Raw genomic sequence first — 27,645 nt, 5'->3', positions numbered from 1 at the left:
TTTTTTTAAGTCACTCTCTGTTGCAAAAGAAGTGTTTTGGTGGGTCAGAAAGCACTGAAGCAGAGAGGTCGCAACTTCAGCTGGGGAGGGGAGTCGATGCAGCACAGCTGTGTGCATTCTGCTGCTGCTCAGTGCTTCACTCCTGATGGAGCTGTGCTGTTGGGTTGCACTGGGGAAGGCAGAGCTGCATGGGCAGAGCAGGGCTGGAACTTCACTGCTGTCCAGGCACTTAGAGAGACAGAACTGTGCTGGAACCTTGGCTCTTCCACCAGCTAACTCATCCCTGGTTGAGAGTAGGGATATGTCATGGTGGGACCTGGTGTCAGGGTGCTGGCATTTGGTGTGGTCCCAAAGCTGGGTGACAGCTGGGAAGGAAGGAGAGAAATACAGTGGGCAGTGCATGGGGCAGAGCATGGCTGATGGGCACAGGGCGAAGGAGATGCAGGAAGCCAGGAGCTGGGAAGGAGGAGGAAGAGGTGGCTGTGCCACATGTGCTGTCCTTGCCATGCCCAGTGCTGCCTGCCCCAGCGGTGCTGCCCATTCTCAGCCTCCCCTGCGCCCACAGTTCCCAAAGCAACAGGAGCAGGCGCTTCCCCCTCTGATGCCGCGTCTCTGCTCCAATGACAGCTTGCCACCTCCAGAGCTTCATTGCCAGGCTTTAATTGATGCCTGTCATGATGCTCAGCTCCCCCAAGCCCAGAGCTGGATCTGATGGGGATGGGGTACGGTAGGAAGCAGCATGACTTGCAATGGCTTTGGGTAGGCCAGGAGTACATGGTGCATCTGTATGATGGTCCCCCCCCCCATCTGTATGATGGAAGAGAGGTCCCCAGGACCTGCACTGGGTCAAACTTCATGTGAGCATTGGCCGCTTCAGGCTGGAGCCATAACCCAAACGGAGACAGCTGCAGAATCCCTCCTGCCCCATCCTGAGCTTTCATTTCAGAGAAGACATGCTCCATGCCTCAGTTTTCCCATGCATAACATCAGGAACAACATTTATCAACACCTGTGCACACTCCTGCATTAATATTTGCTGCTCACTTTGGAGACAGCGGCTCTGTGGGTCCTGCAGGCTCTTTTCCCTTGCTCGCTTCCTGCACCACTCTGCTGTGCATCACCTGGCAGGAGTGGGCTCATCCTTGGCTTCTCCCTTCTGTGGCACAACCACATCACTTTGGCACAGGAGAGAGCTGAGCCCTGAATCACAGCAAGGAATGAGCCAAAGCAAACAGGCAGACACTTAGAGGCGAAATGCTTTTGTTTTGCTTCAGAGGCAGGAGGGGAGGGAAAAACCAAAAAAAAAGAAAAAGAAAAAGAGCCTTTTTTTCCAAGTGTGACCTGGGAGGCCACCAGGTGCAGAGGATCAGCTGCCCCAGGCACTCCCAGAAGCCGTGTAGATCTCAAGGCCCCGCCTTGTGTCTCCCCAGGAACCTTCCGAGGAGTCTGCAAGAAGATCGACCACTTTCCTGAGGATGCGGACTACGAGCAGGACACAGCTGAGTACCTCCTCCGTGAGTCTGCTGCCCCACACATTGCCCAGAGCCCCAGGGTCTCAGCATGGACTCCCGGTGCTGGGATGAGGCCAATTCCCTCCAGCACCTTCTGAGCCCTTTGTTCAAATGTGAGGCACAAAGGTGCAAACTGACAGCCGCTGGGGGAAGTGAGCACGCACAAGGCATACCCTGACTGAGCAGGGAATGCAAGTGTGCAATGCCCAACTTGTCAGCAAACAACCCCGTGTCAGGCTGGACAGTTTGCATGGCACATTGAGAGGGCACCACAGGCACAGTGACCCCCCAGCAGTGCTGCAGCTCTGCAGGGAGTGCTGCGCTGTGCACCTGCCTAGGGAGGAATGTCTCTAATGGAGTTGGTTTGCCATTTTAGTAGATGAGCATTTAAGCTCTTCTCCCACCCCCTCCCACAGTTAAAACAAAAAAAAAGAGTCTATTTTAAAGCCCCCAGAATGGCATTTTAATGGGGCTCCTCTGTATTACTGTGCATTTAATATGGGCCCTAAGAGAGGCATGAGAGCCCAAACCAAGGCACAGCATATTTTAGGTGCCTTTGTTTTAGCAGCAGGGAGGGATTTGCTGCATTAATTGCTCTTTGCAGTCAGTTTGGAGGCTGAACTTCTGAAAGGATGAAAAGACCCCTCTTTAAGTAGTAACTCCTGAGATCTGATATCCATAGGGCCATAGCAGCAGCCTGTGTGCCAACATATGGTCCTTCAGCCTGTGCCCTGTCTTTACACCACAGGTGCTGTCAGAGCCTCCAGCATCTTCCCCATCCTCAGTGTGGGCCTGCTCTTCTTTGGGGGTCTGTGCGTGGCAGCCAGCGAGTTCTACAAGAGCAAACACAACGTCATCCTCAGCGCCGGCATCTTCTTCGTTTCAGCAGGTGATGGGCTCTGGGCTTGCTGGGGAGCACAGAGGCTGGGGGCAGGTTCGGGTCCCCAAGGCCAGCAGCACAGGGGGCTCAGCTGCGGAGCTGTCCCAGAAGCAGGGGGGAAAACCCACACAGTGCCACTGAGAGTCCAACACAGGGCAGGTTGTGCGGAATCTGCCCTCAGCCCTGTGAAGCCTGCAGTGCTGGGCAGCAGGTGGAGTGGCTGCTGCAGATTTCCTGCAGAGCAGTACCATCAGGGCTGCTCCTCTCTGTGCACAGCTCCCCAGCGCTCCCACTGATTATCTTACGACAATGTCTTTGTCTCAAGGAACTGCTCTATTCTGTGTTTTTCTTCTCCCCACAAAGAGACAAATTACTCTCCCTCTCCTGGCTGGAAGAAGCCGCTGATGCAGATGAGAAAACAACAGAAAAAAACATAATCGATTCATTAAGTAAATACAGAAATGTATCAGCAGCTTCCCAGCCCTGAAGCTCTGCTGGCAGTGCAGAAATTGCCCAAAACCCAAAGAAAGTCTTTGGGCTCCGTCAGGAACTGAGAGACAGAGTCACTTTGCTTCGTGCAGGTGGGAACTGGGGCTGACCCTGTAGGGATGCTGCTGGTCCCATCCCTCTCCTCCTCCCACAGGTCTCAGCAACATCATCGGGATCATCGTCTACATCTCAGCCAACGCGGGGGACCCGGGGCAGAGCGACTCCAAGAAGAGCTACTCCTACGGCTGGTCCTTCTACTTTGGTGCGCTGTCCTTCATCATCGCCGAGATGGTGGGGGTGATCGCCGTGCACATGTACATCGAGAAGCACCGCCAGATCCGCGCCAGGTCCCACTCGGAGCTGCTGAAGCGGTCGGCATTCACCCGCCTGCCCCCCTACCGGTACCGCTTCCGCCGGCGGTCCAGCTCGCGCTCCACCGAGCCGCGCTCCCGGGACATGTCGCCCATCAGCAAGGGCTTCGGCACCATCCCCTCCACCGACATCTCCATGTTCACCCTCTCCAGGGATCCCTCCAAGGTCACCATGGGGACGCTGCTCAACTCGGAGCGGGACCACGGTTTTTTACAGGTCCACAACTCCATCCCCAAAGAGTTTAAGGAGTCTTTGCACAACAACCCGGCCAACAGACGAACCACGCCGGTCTGAGCCCTGCCGCCGGGCACGTGTACAGAGGTGTTTTGTCAGGCTGCATGACATGATCCTCGTGACGGTGTAACCCATGAAACCCCACTTTTAAGGACACCCCAACGAGCTCCCCGTGCCCCTTTCCCCAGGTGCCACCCTGGGGGACGCCGGGCTGGGACGTGCTGTCCTGGTGGGCACAGCCCCAGCGCCCAGACGGCAGGTTGGGGGATTCCCAAAGTCACCATCGTTAATGTTGATAATAACCGCAGTGTTCCCTTAGCTGTATGTCCCACTGGAAATGCTGGCGACAGCCCTGTCTGTGAGAACCCCGTCGGGTCATTACTCCCAGCGGAACGCCTGGAGCCCAGAGCTGGCTGCTCTGCTCATGGTCTTGAAACCGCGTCCCGCTGTGGTGGGTGGAGTGATCAGGATGGGCTTTTTTATGGTGTTTCGTGCATGCATTAAATAGCTTGGAATTCAATTTTGTCATGTCAGGTTGGAAGAAACATCCTTTTGCAATTTTCTGTGGTCATGAAAGGGCTTCTTTCTTTTCTCCATTCTTTCTTTCTTCCTTTTGGTGCATTCAGACCATGAATGGACTCAGGAGCAAAATTTCTCCAATGACTGGTAGCAATTAGCCAGCATTTAATTAACCTCTAACGTTGCAAGAAAATGAAATAATTCCTGAAAATTAATACCCTCTCAGCCACAAATTACTGTCTGGGTACAACAGAGGGGGCTACACTTGACCTGGTCACGCTGAGAAGAAGCTGGGATTATGACCGGGCCTTGGCTGTGGTTGGTGTGCTGATGGTGTGTGGTTCTATAATGAATATGACCAGGAGATGAATGGGAAAAATAACAATAAAGTCATCCAGTTTGGCAAGCAAGTTCCTTGGCTGGATAGGTGGTGTGTGCTGTGCTGTGTCACCAGGGATTGTGCACAGCATCTCATTGGAGTTGCACCCCATGCAGCTCCAAGCTCTCCCACGGGGCTGTTGGGGGATGCCGGGGGGCTGCATGGGGAAGGGGCTACTCTGGGTCCGGGTATTTCTGGGTGCAGTGGGAGCCCCTGTGTGCTGGCTCTGCTTCTGGTTCGCTCTGAGCACTGAGCCGTGTCCCTGTCCAGAGCAGGGCTCATCTGGATGCAGCAGGGCCTGAGCAGCTGCTCCTAGAGCTGTGCACTTAGAGGAAGCCTCACATAACTGCCTGGCTAAAATGATGGATTCCCATGGCAGCACCATGGGTGTAGGGGTAGAAGAGCTCCTGATTGCCCGGTGCAAGGGAAGTTCCCGGTGCAGCTCGTGTCCTCATGGCTTGTTTGCTGCTGTTGTAAGGAGTGGGTGAGAAGTCCTATTCAGATGCTAATTAGGCCTCCTAATTGCAGCAGTCGCTGATTGCATGTATTAAAAACAGCCGAGGAAGTGAAGCATCCCGATCCTAGGGAAATATTTAAACACGAAGTAGTAAAAGGACTTGTGGTGTAGAATGCAGAAACAGCAACATTTTAGTTTACCTGGGCTGTGATCACCAGCCCTGCAGGGCTCCACAACTCCCAGCACACCTTCTCTAGGTGGGTGCCCTTCGAAAACAGCATTAAGCAATGCCAGGGTGTCCTGGTGGCAGCAGGCTGACCGTGAGTCAGCAGAGTGCTTTCAAGGCCAAGAAGGCTAATGGTGTCCTTGTCAACCTATGGCTGACTAATTGTTGACCACAAGGGTGCCCATTAGCCAGCAGCGTGCCCTGGTGGCCAAGAATGCCAATGGGACTCTGGGCTGCATTGCACAGTGAGGCTAGCAGGTGAGAGAAATGATCTTCCCCTCTGCTCTGCCCTAGGGAGGCTACACCTGGAGCATTACACCCAGCACTGGGCTCCCTAGGTACTGACAGACAGGGAGAGACCCCAGTGGAAGGCTGCAAACCTGCCTGGATGTGTCCTGTGCAACCTGCTGCAGGGAACCTGCTGTGGGGATTGGAACTCCAGAGCGCCCCTCCAACACCTACAGCTCTGTGCTTCTCTAAAAGTGACTTTTTTTTCAGGACTAAATCTCCAGAAAGCAGCTTCCAGCTGAGTCACCAAATACTGCAGGTAAGAAGCTCTGATTGTACTTACCGGGAACAGCAAAGCGTGTGAGCAGGGCACACTGGTAGCTGGGAACAGATTCCAGCAGCTCAGCCCAGCAGCAGGACTGCTTACGCCCCTGCCTCCCCAGCAGGCGGAGCAGCTACAGGGCTGGGTGGAGCGCAGCTCACTGCCAGCAAACGCTGGGTCTGCTTTAGGCTGAGAAACTCCAGTGTCATGGCAATTGTCGGTGATGTAACTGAGCGTGCTGTTAAGACGATGACATCTGCTGTCTTGTATTAACTGCCTTTGTGGTCACCTGTGGGAGCAGTGCTCGGGAGGAACTGGGGTGCTACTGTGCTATGTGCTGCACCAGCACAGTGTACTTTGGTGCCCCAGAGACACGTTTGGGGTGATTTGTATTGCTGGTGTTTTCCTTGAGGGAAGTGAGCCAGGAGACAGCAAAGGACAGAGAATTGATTTTCCAAAGGTAACTGAGTTATCCCTGATTCACTGACAGGAAGCAGGAGGTGCCCCAGGACATGGTCTCTCTGTGGGGTGCCAGGGATGCAGCAGCATAGGCTGCACACCATTGCTTTACTTTCCTGGAAGCTGGGCTTGCTATCTGAAGGGTTTGTTTGGTTATTTCTGAGGCAGACCACCTCCAGCTGTTGATCTTTGTAATGTCACTGTCCTTTTGTTGTTGGTTTTTTTTGTTTGTTTTTTTGGGTTCTTTTGTCCTTTGCCCTCTGTCTCGCCAAGCCCTGATCAGCACATGGCACCACTGCTTCTGGCTGGGAGAAAACAGGTACTGCCACTGCATCTGGTGGTAGTGCCCCAGCAAAGGCTGAGCTGGAAGATGTTAGCAGAAAAGAGACAAGCATGGAGACCTGGGTGCAGAGTGGAGCAGTGGCACAGCCTTGCAACTGGTGACACTGAAATGAGTTGCAGCTGCTCCCTGCAAGAGTGAGTGGTGGCAAAGGGATGCAGGGAGGTGGTGATGGAAGGTGGTCTCTGCCACGTGCCACATCTGCCCTGTGTGCCAGTGTCTGCCCTGAGAAAGAAAATCAATACCCAGGCTAAATCCAGAGTCTTCAATATTTTTTACAGAAGCACAAATCAATATGGATTTCTTAACAAGTTTAATTTCAGTACCTGAAAGTCTGCATTCTGCCTATCTCCCGATCTTCCCAACCATTCAGGGAAAAAGGATTTTAAAAGATTTGTTCAAATTTAAGGAACTGGACCAGCAGTTACCCCCTTACCTCGTTCTCTTGCTGCCAATCCCAGGGCATAGTGCAGGCAATCACCACATGCTGTGTCCCCACTGATGCCACTGTGGGCAGGGTTCCTGCTGCTCCTCCTTCCAGCCCACACCAGCCAGCCAGTCCCAGCCTACATGGTGTGTGAGCAGCCTGATTTAAGGGTGCTGCAGAGCTTGGGAACAGCTCTGTATTTATCGTACAAAGCCTTTTGCAGTTTTAGATCATTGTATGGTCACTGCAAAATGAGCACAAGCTGTGGGCTCATCTCACCTGAGCAGAAGACTTCAGGTAATGTTACTGCACTAAGAATGACCCATCTGAAAATGTAACGAGCTTCATTCTGGTTAAGCTGCTAATGCAACTGTGTCCACCAAGGTCAGCATCTGTTGTTCCAATGTCAGCACAGGAGTGGCTGTTGCCATAGGTACTGCATCCATCCTGCTGCAGAGGGACCGCGCAGTAGGGGCATGCAGGAGGCAGAGGGATGGGGCCAGAGGCACAGCCCTGGGATGGGGATAGCAGTGGGGAGCTGCAGCCCCTGCATTCTGGTCACTGAAGGTCCTGCTGCTGCTTGCATCTCAAGGGAGTGCTTTAATTGCTGTATTCCTGTTTTAGTAGACAGAAATCCCAACTAGGAGGTGCACGCATCAGCTGGCAGAAGTTGGCACCCATACAGATGTGGAGGGAACATCATCTGCATGTGGATCAGTGTGGAGCTTCCCTTTTCCTCCTTCCCTTTTCGTCCTTCCCTTCCCACCATGTTCTCTTAAGCCCAGCTCTGCAGGTACCGACATCCCACACCGTGCTGTAGGATGAGCTCCTCAACCTCAGCAGCCACCTCCTTGGTTGCTCATTCCCTGACATTGTCCTTTGCCCTCCCTTGCTTTGATTTGTTTGTTGTTTTTTTTTCTACCATTTGAAATAACTCTCAAAAGCCCAGCGAGTCCAAGCAATTCATAGCGCGTGTTTATTTTTTCCCTGATGGACAGTAATGGCTTCTGCAGTGCCATTACTATATATCATCTAAATCCAAGAGCTGAGGTGCTCCAAAGGGCAGCCTTCATTCAGCAGCTGTGAGAGCTCCTCCAGCACCGTTATCAGCTGCTGGGAGCGCTGTGCACCTTAAATCTTTGCTTGGCCATGGCTGCTAAGCCCAGCTCTTAAATTTCCCCAGGAAATGCCCAAGCAGCAAACCCTCATCTCAGCAGCATCTCTTTGCTGACAAACTGCTGTCACTCCATCACAACTTCCCCCATCTTTAGTAACCACCAGGTCTGCTGGAAAACTGCACCAAGTAGTGTTAAGAAGCAACTTGGTTTATTTTGATGAAATACAATAATTATCATGCTTAGCAGCTGTTGCTATTTAAAATAAGAAAAAACGGGGCTTGCATTGAAAATGTTTTGTAAACCATGTGCACCAACAATCTGTTTCAGTGAAACCAGCCATTATGGAAACCGTATAATAGCAGGAGCTCATTATGGAAAGTTAAATTGCAAATCATATTTTGTTTCAAATGAGCAAGATGAATGCATAATTTGCCTCAAAGAAATAGTTTTGCAGTTCTCATCCTGCTGCCAAGCACCAAAGCTCTCGGGCTGCAGCTGCCGGAGCTCTGATTGTCCATTTCAGACAACAGGAAGTTTTGGTTTCAAAGGAAGATTTGAAGAGAGAACGGGAGGAACAACAGCAAAAGGAAAAAAATAAATAGGCCGAACACTGCTGCTGCTCTCACTGTGCAGCAGTTGCAATGCTCAGCAAGTTTCCTGCAGAGACCCCAGCAGCCAAGTGGCAGAAGGCAAAGGGCTGCAGGGCTGGGGCCACCCCTTGTGACACCAGATGATGGCTGGGGGTCCCTGCAGGGTTCCCTCATGGGTGCAGACTTCCCTGCACAGAGCTTGCAGCTCCAACCTTCAGCCTGCATGTGTTCTTCCACAGTGAGAGTGTCACTTATGCACATGGCAGTGGTTATTATCCTGCCGTCACTGCTCTGTCCCTGTGAGTCCAGCAATCCCCACACAATAATGCCATCAGAGCTCATCCATTTGCACCAATTAAAAGCAATAGGAAATACTCCAGGGAGATTCAAGTCTCGCCTGCTCTTCCTCAGGGCCTGGAGTTCCCCTTATTCCCCATGGGAACAAAACACTCAGTGGCTCTGGTGCTGCTGAGTGTGCAGATGCCATGTGTTCCCTGCACATGTCCCCAGTCTGCAGGGATGGAGCAGCACTGGGATCCCAGCAGCTGGGAGAGGCTTCCAGGAGCAGCAATCCTTGCAGGGATGCTGTCAGCCCCCACATGTCAATGCAAACCACTGCCACCAGATTTTATCGCCAGCCTTAAACCAGAGCATACGTAGTAAGGGGGCTTGGCAGGGGATCCACTCCTATAAATTCTACAGTTGATAGGGAACAGAGCAGTGAGCTGCTGCCTTCAGGGAACACCACAGGGAGCTGAGGGGTGGACATCGACCATGGGACGGCAGTTGTGGGGGGTCCCAGCAAAAGCCATATCAGGAAGACAGAACTGTGGGAGGAGGGGTTGTTCAAGAGCCAAAGTACAACAGGAGCCTGCCCTAAGGTCTCCACATGGGCACTCCCTGTCTCTTGTCCCCTAACCGAGACACTACAAGGGCTCTCCGAGGAGCCTGTAAGCATAAAGCACGGCTGCAGCTGTGCTAATTGGGGTGCATTGATTGCAGCTGCACCAAGGGTGCAGGCAACTGAGGGGGGACCAGACACAACAGAAGCTGTGGGGTCTGTTCCTAACCTGCAGGCTGGGGCTGGATAGAGCTCACTGCATCCTCAGAGTGCCAGGAGCTGCTGTGCCCAGTTCCAGGTGAGCCCACTGCTGCGGAGAGCTCTTTAAGTGCTGCTGGCACCAGCAACGTGGCTGAGCAAAAAGTGCTCCATTTGTCTCTTTCAGGCTTACAGCAAATGGAAAAGCAAGAAATTGGCAGCAGGTAAATTGTTGCTATTTGAGACTATAAAATAACGGAGGAGCAAGCACAGCAAGTGGTGCCATCACAGGGCTGGGAGCAAGGAGTGCTCTCCTCCCAGGGCAGGCATGTGGCTTCTCAGAGCCTTTCAAGGTGCTGTGTATCTTCACAGAGGATTTCAAACCAGTTAACTTAGCAGTAAGGTAGAACAAATAATTGAGAAGATAATGAGTGTCCCATAACCTTCATAAAAATAGCAAATATTTAATAATACTGCAGGCTTTTATTTTTTCTTGAATGTGGGCCTTTTTTTCTCGTCCTGGAGCTCAAATCATATAGGTGATTCTTCCTGTTTCGCAGCCTTAATTAGCCTCTATTTCCTGCCTCTTGTCAGCACTGTGCAGCCAGCTCATTGCTTCATGCTGCTGCTGGGTATCTGCACTGTGTGGCTGTGCTCTGGAATTAAAATGTTTGTACAAAAGCCAAGGTTGCAAAGCCTGCATCTTTACAAACCTCCTTGTAAGAAACAGCAGCAACCCATGGGCATCAGTGCCCCATCCTGGATGGGATGTACCTGGGTCACACCTTCCACCAATGTGAGGCAGCAGAAGTCTCCAAAAGTCTCTCCAAAAGCCAGGAGGACACTGGGGATGGGCAGCTCAGCCTCAGGCAGGGCACAGCGCCAAGTTGCTTTCAGGCACTGGTGAAGTTCTCACGTGAGCTGCAGGAAATAGGCAGCAGGGGATTGTCACACAGCATCCGATGAGTGCAGCAGTCCTGTGAATCCTTGGGGAGACAGAGCCAGGCTGAGGGCCAATGACATGAACTCAGAGAGTTCAAAGTGCTCCTAGTGCTGCTTTGATTTGTACAAGCTCTGCTCCTCTGTGAACTCACTGCAGTACTTCTCCCCCACGCAGGCAATCCGTCTTGCTGCTTTCACTGGATTTTTCTCTTTTGTCTTTTTTTTTTTTTTTTTTTTAATAATTCTCCTTTTGCTGCCATTGGATTTTTGTCGCTGGTTCCCCACTTTGCTGGGCACAGAGGGCTGCAGGGTGAGAACAAAAGCCCTACGTATGGCCCCACCATGGCCCTCATTCCTGGGAAGGAGATGGACTGTGGCAGAGGTCCATGCCTGAGCCCTGCAGAACACTGCTGTGGGGCATGTGGGGGGCTCGGGGTGGCTTTGGGGGCACTATCTCATCACCTCCCTTTTTCTGGACCATGCCAGGACACTGCCCCCAGCCTCAGATCCAGGATGGTCACAATGTACCCCAGCACCGCCACAGCAGTGCAAGCAGCACTGTGCAGGCACTGAACAGGGAGGGGTCTGGCTCTGCTTGCAGCAGTGACAGCGACACTTCTTCCATCACATCCTTGCCTTACTCTCTTTTTGAGCACGAGGCTGATACTCTGCACCAGGTACACTGAGGCTGTTTGCCCTGTGACAAGGCACATGTGGGCAGGCATACTGTTGTGCTGGGCCTGATGAGAAGCCCTTGTCAGATGCACAGATCTTCCCCTGGCTCACACCCTGTCGGTCGCTCATTGGGCATTCAGCGCAGCGCTGGCTGCAGTTCCGCTGCTCACAGCCCGCATCGCCGGCTTCTCTGCCTCCAGCACTGCTTAATCCGAGACAACACCTGGAGTGCGTGGCAATGATTTTGTCCTTCTTGAATCCTCTGTCCTCTCTTATTTCTTCTGTCCCACTCCGGGAGAGCTGCAGTTCCCTCTGAGGGATGTCACAGCTTAGTGCTGCAATGTCCCGAACTCCCTAAACTCAGGTCGTGCCAGGGGAGGTTTTCACGTTGGGTATTAGGAACAATTTCTTCTCTGAAAGAATAGTCAGGCACTGGAACTTCTGCCCAGGGAGGTGGTGGAGTTGCTGTCCCTTGAGATGTTCAAGAACCATGGAGATGTGGCACTGAGGGACATGGATGGTGGGCATGGTGGGATGGCCTGGGCTTAGGCTTGGTGATTTGAGAGGGCTTTTCCAACCTCAGTGATTCCATGATTCACAGCCTTGTGCCCCCCTGCCCCTGCTCATGGGGCCGTCCCACAGCACCAGAAGTATTTGGGTGGCAGCAGGGCGGTGGCAGGGCACAGAGCAGCCCCAGGAAGACTCAGTAGGGCCGAGCCTGGAGCGGGGTGCAGGTACAGCTACCCCACAGGTGCTGCTTCAGCTCTGCTGGCAACAGGCAACAGCTCCAAAGCTTTTGTGGATGATAACAAGCTGTGTCTTTATGGCCAGCAATCAGCAGTTATAGCCTGACACAGTCTTCCTCTAGCTGCCATTTTGCAGCCTGCACATCTCTGATGTTCTTCTTCTAATTACTCTGTTAAAGCTCCCTCACAGAGCACTGGCAAACATCCGTCCAGCACATTGCTGCCTGTGGGTCCCTGAACTCTCCCACAGAGAGCAGTTTCCCAGGGAAACAAGACAAGAAACAGACCAAAAGAACGCGAGAATCCTGCTTCCTTCCGCCACCAGAACTACAGCTCACTCTGCTCTTTCACTCTCCTAGCGCTGTCACCCACTAATTGGCAGCAGGCCTCAACACAGTGACCATTTGCTCTTCTTCATCTGTTTGTCCCATTCATCCTGCACGTTGTTGTCTCCTCGCAGCAGCCGCTGCCTGGCTCCCTGCTTGTCCCTCTCTGTCTCAATTGCACTGGTGAGATGGAGCCAGTGCCCAGCGCCAGGTCAGGGCCAGTGGTGCTGTGATGACAGAACACTGAGCACACAGAGAGAGCCAAAGTCTTCCTGTAAAAGGGACACGACAAATGCAGGACGTGCTGCAGCTGCTGCTCATTGCCTGTGTCCTGCTCATGGATCTGATCATTATTTTAATGAGCTGCAGCATCTCGTAGAGCGCAGCGCAGTGAAAATTATATTAAACAACCGTGAAAAGAAATCATTTATTTCAGTAATGTCTGTGTTTTGGATTGCAGGGGGGGGAAAAAATGACTCCAGCAATGCGACTTTTCCTGCCGAGCCACAATGTGGCAGGCTGCTCGTTAGCTTAAATCATTGCTGCTCAGAATGTAATCATCTTTAAAAATGATTAAAACCATGAGCCTCGCCAACAAAATGCATGGAGGCCAACATGGCAAAGGGCCTCATGCTTCCAGCACCTGGGCTTCACCGTGGCCTGTGCTCTGCCCACCCACAGACCCCGATAGCTTTAGGGCTGGAGATATATGTGCCCCACAGCAAAGACAGGAGGTGCTGCTCCCCCACAGGTCTCTTGCGGAGCCCTATGCCACACAGCCAATGCATGAACCCAGATGGGCAATGAGCGTGAAATCTGATTGCAAGGTTCAGTAGAGCTGATGGACCTGGGCAGCTGGAATGGCCGCACCTTGAAGGAAGCCAGGCAAGCGCTGCTGGGCTCTTCCAAGCATTGTTAAATAATCATCTGTAGCCAATGATTATTCATGAGCACAATGAAGATTATCATTCAGATTCCTTACCAATTCCACATAGCTCCTGTTTGATGTGGTGAGGCTCTAGCAGTGCATTTGCATTAGAGAAAGTATTACTACTTTTGATGGAGAAGGATTACAGAAGAAATCTGCATAAATTTATTGGTAAATGTCATTTAGCATATGTCCAAATGTAACATATCACTGATCGTAGTGCAGACTGCCTGACTCACACAGGACTTTTTTTTCAGAAGACAGACAAATAACCCCTGGGACACCATCACCTCACTGTGAGACTGGACATTAAGTCACCACTGCACTGCTGGCTGAGTTCAGAGCCAGCCTCATAAGCTGGGCTTTTCCATGCATGCAATGGGAGCCATGCAAGCACTCCAGGGCAGGGGAAGCCTTCACCTTCTGCCATCAAACATTTATGTCTGCAGCAAATTCTGCACCAGATTCCCAGTGCTTCACTGCCACACATCTCTGCCAGGCAAACAAAGGCGGTGCTCCGTCATGACTACCTGATATATCTTATCATCTTGTTAGCAATTAATATTAGCATGGTAGAAATTGCTAATATGTGATATACAATAATTAGAATTCAATTTAATTGCTGAGGAGCTCTTGGACTTTGCATACAAATGTGGTGCTTCCCCCCTGGACCAGAAAATGGTGCGTGGGGAAGAAGGCATCCTAAGGAGAGGATGAGGCTGATGCAGCCCAGCTGAGCTCTGTGCAGGGCAGCACCTCCATGAAGTACAGCACCTCCATATAGAGCAGCACCTCCTAGCCCATTCCAGTCTGCTGTATCTGCAGAGCTCTGCAGCTGCGCTTCACTGGGTCCAGCAGCATCCTGTGTTCAGCTGTGCCTTATTGCAAGAGGACAGGGCCTCTTCTCTTCCATCTGTGTCTCAGATGAGAGGGGAAGGAAATACTTCTGGAAACAGCAGGATGTTTTGTGTGTAACTGCAGGTACAAGAGAAAAAGAGGGATGTAAAGAGAGTTTTGCAGGGGTAGCACCACATGCACCAGTGCAAGTGGGAGTGTGGTCTGGAAAGCAGTGGCTCTATAGAAGGTTTTGGGGCCATGGCAGGCACCTAGCACCACGTGGCCACCTGTGTGGCATGCAGTAATGGCTCTGCAGCATGCCCAGGACAGCAGGAACTCATCTTGAACTGCATTTTTTCCTGTGCAGAAGGGGCTGGCTGCTACCTCCCAAAGATTTGTGACTGCTGGTGACTCAGAACTGAAATGACTCAAAGAAAGGCAGCATCCGAGGAATAAAGTCAGCTGCTACAGCCCCCCCATCAGCCAATTCCACAACCCAGCATGATTTCTGGAGTGATTAGTGCACTGCATAGGGACCTTGCAGAGGAGATGCTCTCTGTTTCGGCACCGGAACTCTTCGTCTGTTCACTGTGATAGTGCCATGCACAGCAGCAAGGCCCGGTAGGGGCTGCGAGAGGAGGGCTCTGGAGGATGCAGAGAAAGGGCCTTTGATCCCCATAATTAACTTTGATTTAAAATGCATTATGAAACTGAGCATTAGGAGGAAGCTGGGGCTGCTTTGATGTGTGCATGGGGATGTGGCAAAGAGGCTGTGCGGGGCAGAGGGTGCGGAGCAGCTGGGGCTGCACGCAGAAAGGGAGCACTGAGCAGGACGGGCACCTGGGTGCTGCCCTCGGGAGCCACACAGTGGGAGAGCACCAGGAATGGTGCAGGAGCTGCAGGCTCCAGACCTGCCTTACAGCAATTCTGTCTGCGCAAAGGGCTCTGGCACTCAGAAACAGAGGGCTGCTCTGTGCTGTGGGGAATTTCATGTCTGGGGAATTTCATGAGCTGGGGAAGGCTGTTTGTTCAGGGCTACGTTTTGCAAAACTGTCACTGATGAAGGTGACCTTGTGAGTTAGGTGTTTCCTGCCCTTCATAGCAGGAACAGCCACAGGTGCCTCTCCCACACTTGTACAAGTAGTCATGGCCGCAGCAGCTGCTCACACCTACGGCTTTGATGCCTTTGCTACGGCTCGGTGAGGAGCTGCGGGCCGTGTGAGGCTGCGCTGCCGGGACAGCAGGAGACGTCCCGCTCCGTCTGCACCGGACTCGCAGCGCTGAGCGCGAATCGCACGGAGCGAGGTGAGGGGAGCGGGCCCGGCATCTGCCGGCTCTGCTGGAAACTGCAGGCTGAGCTCCGCTGAGCTCAGACGGTAGCTCCTCACTATGTAGGAGCAGTGCTGTGGATTTGCTTCCTGAGTTTTGGCGTAACTTTTGCTGTATTCCCCAACTCTCAGTCCTTCAAGCCTAAGGGAGCTGTAAAACATCACCAAATGCAAACCGGGAGAGGAGATCGGAAAACGATTTTGGAAAACAAGCAGATGAGCTGTGCCAGCGCCTGCAGACTCATTTTGAAAGAATTCCCCCATTTCCTAGGGCATGCACACCCAGAGATGAGGTCAAGTTTCCTCTGTCAGGCAGACTTAGAGTGTGCTATGGCATATTTATAGGATTCTTCCTCCCTCCATCCCTCCCTGGGGCCAGCAGGGCAAGCAGGGCAGCAGTGCGCAGTACCTGATGGTTTTCTCCCTGAATTTGCTCAAGCTGAGGCAGTGCTGATAGGCAAGAATGAGCCATAATCATGAGCTCTGGTAAGAAGCTGAAGCTTAAGGAGCAAAAGCAGGAAGAAAAGCTGTCCAACTATGTGGGACTTGGGATTGACGTTGTGTTCAGAGCCTGGGAGCTCTCTGGGACTGTCTATCTGCATGATCCCACACAGCAGCTACAGTCCTTTCTGTTGCCAGCACTCTTCAGGGCTTAATTAATATTTGAGAAGCAATTTACAGATGAAAATTGCAAACACCCAACAATCCCGAAAAGTACGTTTGTCAAGGAGAGGCCTGACTCATAATGTTGCTTTGCTGAATGTTTCCTGGACTCATTTACTCACTAGAAAACAAGTTTGTGTTGCAGGGGTTCTCAAGCAGGGCTGCAGCACTGGCAGAAACTGATGGAGCAGCTGATGGCCAGGTCCTGGGAGCCTCTAAAGCAGGACAAAAACCACACATAGTTTTCTTCCTTGTTGCCAGGGATGCCGGGTGGCAGCACTGCTGGTCACGTGCTGCTTTGCAAAGGAACTGCAGGGACAAGTGGTTCCAAGACCTCTGAATGCTTTTGGCGACTTAGATCAGTGTGACAGCAGTTAACATCTTTGGGGGGTGTTAAATCCTGAGAAATAAATGCGGCATTGCTGAAAACCTATAGGAGGTCCTGTGAAGTCAAACTGCCCCTCGGTGTCTGTAGATCTGTCTCCTTTGACTGTCAATTACTTTTCCTTCCTTTCACTTCATGCTGCAGGACATTTGCTCACAGCTCTCTGTAATATTTATTAGCACTTAGGGTTATAAACAACCCCTCCTGTGTCCGCCTGGGGCCCATTCCTCCTGACTTCAGACCCCATCTGGCAGCAGTGAGGGCTGTGGGGCAACACAGTGACGATGGGGTGCAAGGATCAGCTGGGTCCTTATCTTTAGTGAATTGTCCTAGATCTCTGATGGATTTTTTTCACGGAAAAGTAACCTGACAGCTCACAGGGGAGCAGGCAGATGGAATGGACTCCTGGGAGCTTTACCAACTTCTACCTCTGGGGGACTGCTCTGTATCAAGACAGGTAGGTAATAGCCCTGGGATGCTGTTTTTCTCAAGTTTCCAGGCACAGGTACAAATGTCACCACAATGCTCCTCCTTATTTGTCCCAGCAGAAGGGTCAGTGATTCAGCTACGGAACCACTGGGAAAGGCACAAAACAGGAGAGTTCTGCTACTTCATCCCATAGTCATCCTGTATTGTCATGGAGGAACTGGAGGATTCACAGCTCCCAGCTGGGCTATCAGTCCAGCACACGTCTGGTTCATTCATCACACAGCGCCCAAATCACCGTTTTTCAGCTTGAACTCAGAACAATGAAACAGAATATTTGTTAAAACAGGAGGATGTGTTCTGATTATCTCTGCTCTGCTTCTGACAAAGCTCCTTCTATTTACAGTGGCAAAGATAAGAAAAAGCCTGGATTTATTCCTCAGCTGACACTGCTGTCCTAGGACAGAGCCAGTAGGGTGTGCAGCAGGGAGTTCATGCGTTGGATGGTTTTGGTTCTTGTTGTCCCTCTGTTGCTATCTTTTAGTGCACTAATGAGAATGCCATTTGTAATTAAAGCTTAGCTCTAACCAGCGCCTGCTTACAGCAGCTGTGTTACCTCGAAAGCAGCACGGATGACACTGAGCTGTGAAACAGTGACATTGCAGAGCTATGTGCTTACTCCAGCAGGACTGGCCCTGTGGGCTCACAGATGAGGCAAGTTCCTCTTCTCTTGCACAGAAGTCACAGCTACAGTCAAAAAAAGAGTTATAAAAATACAAATAACTGAAAGCTGCAGAAATAGCCCTGATGCCAACAGGTGTGCAGAGAACACCCAGAACTAAGGCTGCTCTTCTATTTGCATACAGACTTTCAGACACACACTCTTTCAGAACCTACACCAGCTCCCTCTGAAAGCCACACGGTATTTTCTCATCCTCCTAGGCTTTCTGAAGTTATAAATGAGTAGCTGAGGATGCTTGCTCATGTGCTGCCACAACAAGCTAATTGTTTGTTACGACACGAACATTTCTGTTGGGTTTGGTAAGCATCATTTAACAGGCTTGTCAGATCTTCTGTGCAAGGTGAGTTTGTCTCAGTAACAGCACAGCAGCACCGGCACACGCAGACAGATCTGGCTGCAGATCTCCTGTGTGCAGCAGTGTGGCTATGACTGTCCTCAGCGTTCTCCTCCAACCTCGCAGCTCAGTTCCCCATGGGAGCAGCTCTCATCCTGCTTCACTCCAAATGGGCAGTGCTAACAGAGCACTCTGAGCTGCAGATCATCACCAGCTCAACGTGTTCTGTCAGATGTGCTGAGGGAGCGGCCATGCAGACTGCTGGACTCTGCAGGGGCAGCAGCCCAGGAAGGGCAGCACTGCGGAGCAGCTGGGAGGTGCAGTGCCCTCATCTGTTTGTGATACGAATCTCCTGGCTGGAGATGCTGCATTCCTTTTGGGACACCAAATATCAGATCAAGGGGCCAGGGAAACATGATGCAATGCACTGACCTGGTACACGCTCAGCTGATTCAAATTTGCTTTTGAGTTTATGGAAGCGATGAATTTGTCCCAGCATACCTCATCTAGATCAGGTATCACCTGCCTTCCCGCAGCCAGCAAAAAGCCAAAGGGCAGCATAAAAACAGTACCATGGGTGATTTAAAATGAGTATGGTTGTGCTTACACTGGTTCACAACCAATTTATCCGGCAGGTGATCAAAGGTCTGGTACTTACGTGGAAGGTAATTTAAAAACAGTGATCTGGATATGCTGGCAGTCTTTAATAGAATTTTTAAAAAATAAAACTAAAAGCGGAGATAGTTTTACATATAGCCTATGTAGTTTGCTGTCCCCTTTTACACACAGCTCTTTTCCCCTGGAGAGCACGAAGGCAATCTGCAGGATTCAGCTATCAGAAGTTTCCTAGCCCAACGTTTGCAATGAGAAATGTTTTTGTTTGTTTGTTTGTTTGTTTTCAAAGCCTGCTGGCTTTCACTATTTTTACTTGAAAAATGAACTTTGTTTTAGATTGGTTTGAGATAGCACCGATGCCTGACATTCTGAAGGTTTTGTCTCTAAGGACCTGTGGCCAGAAGATTAGAAAACAAGTTTTTAAAGTGAAAGGTTGCACTTAGAAGGTTTAAAACTACTTACTGATAAATGGGTTTGACATGCATGTATTGTTTGGCATACAGAACTATCAACAATTAGACTTCCTAATAACATTATTCCTGCTCAAGTGCTGTTCTTCGTTCTAATTAATCACGGTTCCTAGTGCAGCCCAGCAAACCTCTGCCAATCCCTCCCTTTAAAAAGAGTCCGTTGGAAACGTGCTTTCATTCGTTTCTTCCGTTGCTCCGCCGGACGCATCTGACCCCGGCGTGCCGCTCGGTTACAGTGTCGCTCAGCCATTTTTGTTTCCACGGGACATTTCGAGACGCGGACGCTATCCGCGCAAAGCTGCCAGCGTTTCCTTAAGCGCTGTCACCACCGGCACAGCAGCGCACAGCACGATGGAGGCGCGGCAGCAGCCACGCGGTCCGTGACGCGGCGCGCTGGTAACGGATCGCCGGCGACGTTCCGCAAGGGGGCGCCCCGCCCGCCGGCAAAAGGGGCGGGGCCACCCTCACGTCACGTGACGCGGACCGGCGCTCCTTTGTCATAATGCGCCGCGTCACGTGAGCGGTGGGCGCGACGTGCCGTTGCGCAGCCGCAGTGCGGTGCCCCGTGCGGTCGGCGGCCGGGAAACCCCTCGGAGAAACGCCGAGGCGGGGGCGCCGGATCCGCCATAGCCGGAGGCCGGGCCTGGGAACGTCGCGAGGGGACGGGAAGCGGAGGCCGAGCGGAGCCGAGCTGCGGGGACGCTCCGCGCTGCCTGACTGCGCCGCGAGGAAGAGCCGGGGGGGCCGGCCGCGCCGCCGAGGCCCAGCTCGGTTCGCCGAGAGCCGGAGCCGACGCGGGGAGCGGGGCCTCCATGGAGCCCTGAGGCCTCCCGAGCGCAGCGTGCTCAGGCCGCGCGGCCTGGCCATGGCGCAGCGCCGCGGCCTCTGAGCGCCGCCCGCCGCAGCTCAGCGCCGCCGCCGCCCGGCGTTCGGTGCGGCCCAGCCCGGCCCCGCCATGTCGTGCGTCCATTACAAGTTCTCCTCCAAGCTGAACTATGACACCGTCACCTTCGACGGCCTCCACATCTCCCTGTGCGACCTCAAGCGCCAGATCATGGCCCGGGAGAAGCTGAAGGCGGCGGACTGCGATCTGCAGATCACCAACGCCCAGACCAAAGAAGGTGCGTGGGGCCGGGCGGGGGCCGGGCGCGGCGGGGCCGTGGGGAGCCGCGCTTTTGTCGACGCTGCGCTGGCGGGGCGGCGGGCCGGGCTGCCGTTCCGAGCTGCGGGAGCCTGGAGTTCTGGTTAAAATTAGCAAAGAAGGGAGGTTAACTTGGCACGGCGAACTTGCCGGATTTATTTGAAATCCGATGGAGAAAGCTGTGAGAGAGAGGTATAGAGCAGATGTCGAACTTGTCTGAAGAAATAAAGTCGGTTCGATGACTTCATTTTCTTCACCGTATTGAAAAGCTGTCTCTGTGGCTGTTGCAGAAACCACTTTAGCAGCGTCCTCGGTCACGAGTTATCTGACCTACCATCTTTACAGACCCTTAAAAGCCATTTTGCGTGAGTGTTCTCTGTATGTAAATTACACTTTGGAATTTCCTGTTAGTGTAACTGCTTGCCTATTGCTTTTATTTTTTTTTTTTTTCCAGCGAAGACACTGCCCTTCAAGTGCAATGAACACTGTGCTATGTTTCATTCATATCCCTTTTTTGCATTATTATGTAGTTACTATGCCAGGCAGGTGGTGCAGTCTAATGGCAGAGGGCTCATGGGGAATATGAGAAGAAATATTCTTGAAAATGACATAAATTCTTCTAATTCCAATGTGGTGCTCAATTATCAGTGATGATAATGGTTCTATATTGCTTGGTGTGATACTACAGTGTGTGGTGCTGACGTGCCATCCTGATGTGTTTGGATGTCATTAAAGACTTTGGGATGTCAATTCTTATCAATAAAAAGAATTCTGAAGTGTTTTTATTTCTTAAGTAGTAAACTTATCTGTTTGCCTTGTGGTTCTGGGACACTCAAGTTTTTCTTCTATTAGTGTTTTTTTTTTTGTTTTTGTTTTTTTTTCACATATTAAAATTCAAGCAATGTAATTTGTACACCAGTAACTGTAACTTTAACCGCAGCATTTTAAGTGACTGGGTTTAAAGCTTTCTGATTGTCTACAGATACAGAAACTATTTTCAGGATATTGATAGACTTACCAGCATAACACCAGGGAGCTGCTGAGAGATGCCATTGTATCACGTGTGTAGGTAGATACACATCTTACAAAAATCCTGAACTTTTGTATTAGTACAGGGTCAAATGGGGAGATGCTTTTGGAAAATGTTTTCCTCATGTTAAGGACTTTGTTCCAGGAAAATCTCTTGAGTTTTGTGTGCAGTTGCTGATGCACTGCTGGCTTCACAGAACTGGCAGCCTGAGTGGACAGCTGTCTGATACTGTGTTGTAACAGCTGGGTCTGTGTAAAGCACAGCCTTGGCACCTCAGTGTTAGATGGTAACAAAACGTGGTGCAGCCCAGTTATCGTCAAAAGAAAAAACTCTGATTTGGGTTTGGATTCGGTTTGTTTGCTTGTTTAGAGGCTTTCCTGTTGTTTTTAACAGAATCTCCTTGTAGCGGGTGAGGAGAGAAGCAGAAAGCAAAATGCTGAAGGAAAAAAATTACTGATTTATGCACGTATAAGTGTGCATCCCATAAAGCGTTACTCATGTTCTTAATACTAGTTTTACATGGGGTGTTTGTACTTTGTTCTCATACGAATCAGAATCCAGTGGAGAAAAAGTATCTGCCTCAATAGGTTGTTAAGTGTGGTGTTGCCTGAAGGCAGAGCATCTCTTCAGAGAGCATGGCTCTTGTTTAAGGGCAGCAAGATTGTCTTCTGGCCCCCCTGCCTTGCTTTTAGGCCATTATGAGAATAAGTATAACTTGCAGACTTGATGTATTATAAGTATGGATGTCTGTGGAAGTTTTTGTAGGGGTCATTTCCATTTAAAATAATAATAATTGTGGGTTTCAGAACCCGGCCAGATGCCAATTATTTTAGTTTATGTACATGCCCTTGAATTTAATTTTGTATTAATTGGATTCGGTATTTGAATGCACTATCAACAGAAGGAAAAATCAGACAAAGGTATTTTACCTGAATTGGATGCCTGGAGTTGTTGTATATGGACACAAAGTAATCATTTCTTTTGATTTCATGTACATGTGGGGCTTCTGACAGATGTTAAAGTGATGCTGGAAAGAATAAAGTGAAACTTGACTGAAGGTGGCCTGCTGGGTCTGATTTTTATTTTATTTATTTATTTATTTATTTATTGGAAACTCATGTTTCAAAATTCAGTAGCTGTTAATTTTCATAATGGAAATCTGGAAATAAAAGCAATTCTAGTATAAGCTAAAAGTAGTGGGGAGAAAATGTGAAGGTAGACCTTAATATGCAGAGAAAGCAAAAAAGATGGTTAGGGTCTATTAAAAAAGCCTGTACTCAAGAATGACACACTTAAATATCCACCTGATCAGAATCTGATTGCAGTCTTTCGTAGCAGATGTTCTCACCATGTTATGAGAGAATTGGAAACTTCAGAACTCAAATTTCTTGAGTACTCTTTCCTAGCCTAGAACCTTCTGACCCTGAAACACTTAGAGAACGTGCTGTACTGCTCATCTGTCAAAATGCATTAAAATGAGTTCTAAGTGAGTGAGCTGGTCGTGGTGGGATGAACAGTTTTCAGGAGGAGAATCTCAGAACTGGCATCTTGCACGAGTGCAGTGCTGTAGCTTGTCCTTAGCAGCTTTCCTCGTGCCCAGTGTGATGTTTTCAAGCTCATGCTCACTCTGAGGTCACAGGTCTCACAGCTCATGTCTGTGTGTGGAATTTCTTCAGCAATTTGCGAACATAGCCCTAAAGATACTTAAGCAACTTTTAAACCTTGTCCTTTGCTGTATGATTTTATGCTGCAGTGCTAGTATTAGGAATTGCTTTAGTTATACCTCAATACAATTCTTGGGTTGCTGTGCAGAGCTTGTATACAGAGCCCTCAGAAAGGATGTGGAGTTCCCTGTTGCCCTGGGTAAGATGAGGGTAAGTTATGAACCTAGTCAAGGTTTGGTGTGTTTACAGCAGAGTTCAGATGCAGTGCTTGTCTGAGTCAGCTGCTCTGTCACCAGCACGTCTGAGATCCGTCCTCTTCATGGCTGTCAGTTGGATTAATGTCCCTTTGGCAGGTGCTGTGGGCAAGCTCAGTCTGATCCATCTTCACACTGTCTCCAGCATTGCTTTCACTTTCTCCTCAGTGACATGTTGGCGAGTGGTGCCAGCTGAACGCTGGAGCTTTGGGCAGCCTGTGTGCTCAGATTGATGATTATATGTTAGACTTTGAGTCACCCATTCAGGATCACGTAAGTGCTCTTATGAAGCACGGCACTTCACTATAATGCTGCAAATGAAAGGTCTGTGAGCTATTTGACAAGTGAACTGCCTCATTAAATAGTATGTCAGATGAGGTCATCGATACCTATCGTGGTGGATGCTGGAAACCAGAAATAGCAGCCCACTCCATTAATCACAGTTTTTCAGTGCCAGCTACGTAACTTACTTGCTTTTTGCAAAATAAAAAAATAAGTATTGATTAAAGTAGGTTTAAAAAGAATTGATGATGAGGGAACGTGTTTGGAAGTGCTAGGAAGAAAAAGCCCTATTTTCTTTTTCTTTTAGATGAGACAGTTTTGAATATTAGTGGTGGTTTTCCTCTCTTTTCAGCTCCTTCCACCAATAGCACAGTGTCAGATTAGTGAGATATCTAGGCCTAGCAGAGGTCATTTCACATAGTCTCATGTTATTTAAGAGTGCTTCCTCTCTGAGCTGTGCTCAGAAAGATGCTGTGCTCAGAAAGATGCAGTGCTGTCAGACTGAAACCAGTGGATTAAAACAGACCATAAAATGCAGTAAGAACTTAAAGCAACTCGTTTATGGTATGCATGTGACTCAAATTACTGAAACTATCAGATTTTCAGTGCTTTACACTTTTTTTTGCAGAAGGTTGCATGCATGAATGTGGCTTTTTAATCTGAAATCAGTTATTTTTTGACGTGTCTACCTCCGTTCAATACTTGAAACATCTCTTTCCCTTGACCCTTTAAAGTATACTCTCGTCTTGTAGAGTAGAGAGCGAGTTTTACACTTATCTCACTTCTGCTTAATGCACAGTCCGTGTTTACCTTTGATTTTGGAAGTTTTTTGAACTAATTGAATTCCTTTTTTAATCACAGGTCAGATTGACTAAGGCCTGGTAGCCACTCGCTGGCACCATCAGTAAAATGAGTTTGGAGGAGTCACCAATTTGCTTACCTGCTGCTTTGTGGAGAATTTCCGTTAGAGCTCTGCTTGTCAAGTGTGAGAAGTGGCCTTGTTGAGCGTGATGTCAGTGCTGGTTTGCAGATGTTCAGTCACGTGGTGAGGGAGGCTGTGCGGTGGCACTGCTCTGCAGATCCTGGGAGATGCCAGTTCAGTCTGAGCGCTGTTAGGCTGAGCTGGCTTCTGTTAAATTCAAATTGAACAAATGCGTTTTCAGGGACTTGAGGAGTAGCTTCAGCTTTCATCCATTTCCTTTTTTAAAAGAGGTACATTTGTACTTTGCGTTGTTTTGCTTCACTTTGAATGAAATTTCATCACCAAAATGCACTCAAATAGGAAAAACAAAAAAACAAGTAAACATACTGCACCTATTTGCTTCCAAGTCCTTTGGCAGATGTAACTCAGCTCATGCACCCAGCTGTAGGTAGTTGCTCTTCCACCAATTCTCTGTCACACTGTCATGGTGACAAAGCAAATGGGATGAAATAAATCCCAAATACAGATGTCAGAAGTCTTCTATGCGAGTGAAGTCTGCTTCACAAGGAGGTATTGGGGCTCTGTTGATCAGGTTAACTATGAAAGCACTGTTGACATCTAAGTATATTTGCTTTTGTATCAGTCTGCTCCTGGATGGCTGGAACTCTTTCAACATGCAGACTGAAAGCAAGCAAGCATGCATGCACGCGAGGGTAGCTTATTCTAAGGGCTTCCGTGTGTTGATGCTTCTCTTCTAAGGGTCAATAAATTGTCACAAATGACTGAAAGACAATTTTTTCACCCTTATGCATCATACACCTTCTGTGTGCATTCGGATCGGTCTCTGCAGGCTTGCATAATTTATGAATAAAGCCATTGGCTGCAGGAGAGAACAGTTTAGACTCAATGGATTTATAATGGGAACAGAAATGAAGCCTATTTCCACTGTTGCAGAAAAATTGTGCATTTAAAAAAAATGCAGAGTGTTTTTGAAGAGGAAAAGCATAAGGTCTCAAAGGGAAAGCGTGTGTTCTTGGAATGGCTTTGGCTGTCCTAATCTAGTGTGAAAATTCAACTTCTTCAGTGTTAGTTTGCTGTTTGTGAGCCTGAGGACGAGAGATTTAAAAAACTTCGAAGGTACCTCCTCATGGTATTCATTGTCTGTGGTTCTTCTGTCTGTATTTACTTTAGCCCAGGTTTTCCTGGATAATTTCCATGTATGTGTAATGCATATGGAAAGGAGTCCCTTCTTTCCTTTCAGCTGAGGTCTGGACATATGCGGCAGGATCGATCAGCTGCCCTCTTGTTCACAGTCCAGGAGAGGTGCAAAAATATGCAGTCTTCTGTAGAACTGCCAGTGTTTGTATTTGCAACATGCACAGCAAGCTCCTGCTTTGTTGAGGAGCCACTGTTGGTTATCCTAGAGCTCTGAAATCTTCATCTAGTGGCTTCTAATGCAAACTCCTCCATTGGGGAGTCCTACTTGCAAGCCTTTCGTCTTTGTAATGGTTAGATCTTCGTAGAGCTCTAAGGGTTGGTTTCAGGATGTGTAACTTCAGAAAAAGCTTCTGTTCTCATGAATGTCATTAGGATTAGTCCTTTCTCACACAGTTCTAAATGACTGTGAAATTCAGTGGAAGTGTGCTGTTCAATTCCCTTGGGGAAGATCAGGAATTAATTTCAGCTAGTTGATTGTTCATTTTTTTTGAAGAAGTAATTTATCATCTGGAAACAGGAATGAATCTTTCAGAGTTGAGATGATACCCTCTGATAGTTGTGTTTCCGTCTAAATGATGCCCCTTTTTCTAGGAGTAACATGGAGCTGAAAAATGGAGCCAAAGTCATGAAATAGTCTGACTTTGTGTATGATCACTGGACAAAACCTCTGTGAGTGCACACGTGGCCAGATGCACAGAGCCTTTGGTTTTCTGATTTGTTCTGCAAAGGTCAATGGCTTTTAGTATTTAAAACTGTGGGTGGGTTGTAGGGAATGGCTGCTGACAATGCTTTAAAATAGTCGTGGCTGGCTTGTAGATGTTCCAAACAAAAAGCTATTCTGGTGGAAAGACTTCGGTGTTTCAGTGTTACTCATTGTCTCAGACAGGATTGTTTGAGTCTTATGTAAAAGGTCAGGCAGTTTCCTCCTTCTCAAACGACCAAGATGGTGCTAAGGGAGGCAAGGCATGGATAGCTTCAGATAGATATGCTGTTTTGTATAAGCTTTTTAAAATCTGCCTTTGTAAGTCATTTTGAGTTACTTCCCTCTGCAAAAAGTGACTGTATAGAGTTCACCCCTCTGTAGTTAATTGAAGCTAGATAACGAGCTTAAGAACAGAGATACCACTATAGTTTGAGTCACTCCTGGCCTGTTTGTGAGAGTGGGCTGAAAAAGAAAAGTTTCTACAGTTTCTAGCAGTGTCAGTTTAGTTTCAGCTTAAATTTAAAACACTGAGCAGCTGAAAAGCTTGGTGGCTGTTGATCTGTTCAGATCCTAGACAGAGATGATAGATTCTGTTCTGCGTTCTGTGTCAGACACTAGCAGCCAAAATGAATCGGTTTATCAACTACAGAAGCAGTAGCTCAAAGTTGTCGTGCTTTAGTTGAGATCCTGTCTTATTACAGGGCAGAATAACTGGGCTTAAAAATTTGCTTTATGCTTGTGGGACTGCAGGGCTTGTTTGTTCTCCCAAAGCCTGTTGGTGTTGTAGCCTAACAGAAGTAAAAGCAACCCAGTGTGGAAGGAATGAACGTGGTGTGCTCACAGACTCTTTCAGTGACCTTTGAGACCGTTTTGCTGTTGGCATTCAGAGTAGCTTGAAAAAAAAAAAAGTTGTTGCTTACATTTGATTATCAAGCTTAAAGTAATGGTCTGCTTCAGAAAAAATCTATAAGACAGTAAAAGTGCAAATGGTACATGTATATTTCTGCTTCTGTATCTGTAAAAGGGTGCTTTGAAATGTTATCAGAATACATATTAATATGTGCTCTTCTGATCTTTTTTCTGCATTTGCATTTTTTTAGAATACACAGATGATAATGCTCTGATTCCCAAGAATTCATCTGTAATTGTTAGAAGAATCCCTATTGGTGGAGTAAAAGCTACAAGCAAAACATATGTTATGTAAGTATACATAAAGCATTGTATTCTTTGTGAGATGTTTCTTCACTGTTTGGATTGATATTAGTTACCTAAGGGCATTCATGTATTTATTTTTGAAGCTGCCATTATTTTTGTCTTTATAATGGGGTGGATTTTTATATACCTCTCCCAAAACAGAGTTACATTTTTAAGCCTGCCAGCAGCAGTGACTTTTGAGGTGTTTCTGTTGGCTTTGTTCCTGGGGC

The 27,645-nt window shown here is 49.1% G+C and overlaps 1 protein-coding gene and 2 long non-coding RNA genes across 5 annotated transcripts in view; 2 read left to right on the top strand and 1 right to left on the bottom strand.

Annotated features, from left to right (window-relative positions):
- Nucleotides 1-1,950: 1,950 nt before the first annotated feature.
- LOC122165278 lies at nt 1,951-6,924 on the bottom strand. Of its 2 annotated transcripts, none has more exons than XR_006170440.1 (2): nt 6,853-6,924; nt 1,951-4,965 (listed from the first exon to the last, which is right to left on the bottom strand). It is a non-coding gene; the product is annotated as an uncharacterized LOC122165278 (long non-coding RNA). The 2 variants fall into 2 exon arrangements; XR_006170441.1 differs by lacking the exon at nt 6,853-6,924 and adding an exon at nt 5,639-5,814.
- On the top strand, nt 5,276-19,015 carry LOC122165277. 2 transcript variants are annotated; one of them, XR_006170439.1, is made up of 4 exons: nt 5,276-5,325; nt 5,566-5,614; nt 16,754-16,877; nt 16,969-19,015. It is a non-coding gene; the product is annotated as an uncharacterized LOC122165277 (long non-coding RNA). The 2 variants fall into 2 exon arrangements; XR_006170438.1 differs by lacking the exon at nt 5,276-5,325 and having other exon boundaries at nt 5,326-5,614.
- Nucleotides 19,016-19,918: 903 nt separating this feature from the next.
- The window catches only part of RBBP6 (RB binding protein 6, ubiquitin ligase), a 31,192-nt gene continuing 23,465 nt past the window's right edge, over nt 19,919-27,645 (top strand). The window contains exons 1-2 of the mRNA XM_042827657.1: nt 19,919-20,128; nt 27,322-27,421. Coding sequence (XP_042683591.1) covers nt 19,963-20,128; nt 27,322-27,421 — 266 coding nt within the window. The 5' untranslated portion in view covers nt 19,919-19,962. The remainder of the gene's footprint in view (nt 20,129-27,321; nt 27,422-27,645) is intronic.

This window comes from Centrocercus urophasianus, unplaced genomic scaffold (assembly GCF_019232065.1).
Source record: "Centrocercus urophasianus isolate 14NV4802_14NV808 unplaced genomic scaffold, USGS_Curo_1.0 seq_29, whole genome shotgun sequence".
Classification (NCBI taxonomy): domain Eukaryota; kingdom Metazoa; phylum Chordata; class Aves; order Galliformes; family Phasianidae; genus Centrocercus; species Centrocercus urophasianus.
This window is presented reverse-complemented; position numbering and strand designations above follow the sequence as displayed.